Source organism: Mustelus asterias, unplaced genomic scaffold (assembly GCF_964213995.1).
Source record: "Mustelus asterias unplaced genomic scaffold, sMusAst1.hap1.1 HAP1_SCAFFOLD_2234, whole genome shotgun sequence".
Classification (NCBI taxonomy): Eukaryota; Metazoa; Chordata; class Chondrichthyes; order Carcharhiniformes; family Triakidae; genus Mustelus; species Mustelus asterias.
The window spans coordinates 57,516-59,345 of record NW_027592179.1 but is presented as its reverse complement, the minus strand read 5'-3'; the positions used below and the strand labels follow the sequence as shown (position 1 = coordinate 59,345).

The 1,830-nt window shown below is 61.3% G+C and overlaps 1 protein-coding gene across 1 annotated transcript; it reads right to left on the bottom strand.

Annotated features, from left to right (window-relative positions):
* Positions 1 to 241: 241 nt before the first annotated feature.
* On the bottom strand, positions 242 to 1,486 carry LOC144489490 (apelin receptor B-like). The gene has a single exon (XM_078207351.1). The coding sequence runs from the start codon at positions 1,484 to 1,486 to the stop codon at positions 242 to 244; it is 1,245 nt and encodes a 414-aa protein (XP_078063477.1).
* Positions 1,487 to 1,830: the final 344 nt, after the last annotated feature.

Below are 1,830 nucleotides of genomic sequence, written 5' to 3'. Positions count from 1 at the left end.
AGTGTTAATGTAAGCCGACTTCTGACACTAAGAAAGAAATCCATTGATAAAACGGATGAATTTGATGATGATAATGAGCGGTGGAGCAGGCCCGATGGGCCGAATGGCCTCTTACTGCTTCTACTTTCGAAGTTTGGATGTTTCCCTCAATTCAGCTGCTCCTTCCAATGTCCCCCCTCCCTCCTCCTCTCCCCCCCTCCTCTCCCCCCTCCTCCTCCCTTCCCCTCCCCCTCACCTGCAATCAGGCCTTGGAGGAGTGGGCCTGGCAGCGGGAGTGGGCCTGGCAGGGGATGTGGGCCTGGCAGGGGATGTGGGCCTGGCAGGGGATGTGGGCCTCGCAGGGGGTGTGGGCCTCGCAGGGGGTGTGGGCCTCGCAGCGGGTGTGGGCCTCGCAGCGGGTGTGGGCCTCACAGCGGGTGTGGGCCTCACAGCGGGTGTGGGCCTCACTGGCAGTGGCAGAGGCCTCAGGAGAGCGGGCAAGCCATCGGCAGCGGATGAGGCGTAGGCAGCGGCGTCGGAAGTCGGGGTCCAGCCAGGCGTAGAGCACAGGGTTGAGGCAGCTGTTGACATAGGCCAGGCAGGTGGTGTAGGGGTGGCAGACGTAGGCCAAGGCCTGCAGTGGGCAGGGCAGCCTCAGGATGTCCAGAGAGTCCAGGGTGTGGAGGGTCTTCACCAGGTGGAAGGGCAGCCAGCACAGGCCGAAGGTCAGCACCAGGGTGAGGATGACCGACAGGAGCCTGCGTCGCCGTTGGCCCTCCCGCCGTTGGAAATGGCTGGCCAGGGCGCCCCCGATCAGCCCGTAGCAGGTCGCCATGACGACAAACGGCAGGACGAAGCCCAGGGCGGTGGAGGAAAGGCCAAAGGCCGCGAGCCAGACCGTCTCCAGCTCCTCGTCCAGGCCCAGCGCCGAGAGGTCCATGTCGCAGACCGTGTGGTCCTCCCCGCCTTCCCCCGCCATCTCCAGCGTCCCCCGGAAGGCCAGGGCGGGGAGAGCCAGCAGGCCGGAGGAGGCCCACACCGCCACCAGCCACAGGCTCCGTTTGCGGCCTCCCTGGGTAGGCCCCGCCGTGGAGCTCCGCACGATGGCCTGGTAACGATCCACACTCAGGCAGGTCAGGCAGAAGACGCTGCTGTACATATCGAGAAGCACCAGATAGCTGCTGAGTTTGCACAGGGCGATCCCAAAGGGCCAGCGGTAACCCCGCGCTGTGTAGGCCGCCCACAGAGGCAGGGTCAGCACGAAGGCCAAGTCAGCCAGCGCCAAGTGGGCGATGAAAGCGTCAGCGGATTTGCGGCGAACTCCTCCCGAATGCCAGGATGCCCAGAGAACCGTCCCGTTCCCCAACAGGCCCAAAACAAACACCAGCAGGTAAATCACCGGGATCAGAGCAAAGGAAACCTCCCATTCCCAGAGCGGGCAAGCAGTGTCATTGTAAAAATAATCACTCTCATTCACAAACATCTCCTGGTAATAGGAACCCTCCATCACCCCCTCCCTCTGTCTCTCTCTCTCCCTCTCTGTCTGTCTCTGTCTGTCTCTGTCTCTCTCTCTGTCTCTCTCTCTCTGTCTCTCTCTCAGTCTCTCTCTCTCTCTCTGTCTGTCTCTCTCTCTCTCTGTCTCTCTCTATCTCTCTCTGTCTCTCCCTCTCTCTCTCTCTCTCTCTGTCTCTCTCTCTCTCTCTCCGTCTGTCTCTCTCTCTCTCTCTCTGTCCCTCTCTCTCTCTCTGTCTCTCTCTCTCTATCTGTCTCTCTCTCTCTGTCTCTCCCTCTGTCTGTCTGTCTCTCTCTCTCTGTCTCTCTCTCTGTCTCTCCCTCTCTCTGTCTGTCTCT

What these genes read in the sequence shown, in the direction of transcription:
- LOC144489490 (XM_078207351.1), bottom strand. Translation starts at nt 1,486, where the DNA reads ATGGAGGGTTCCTATTACCAGGAGATGTTTGTGAATGAGAGTGATTAT.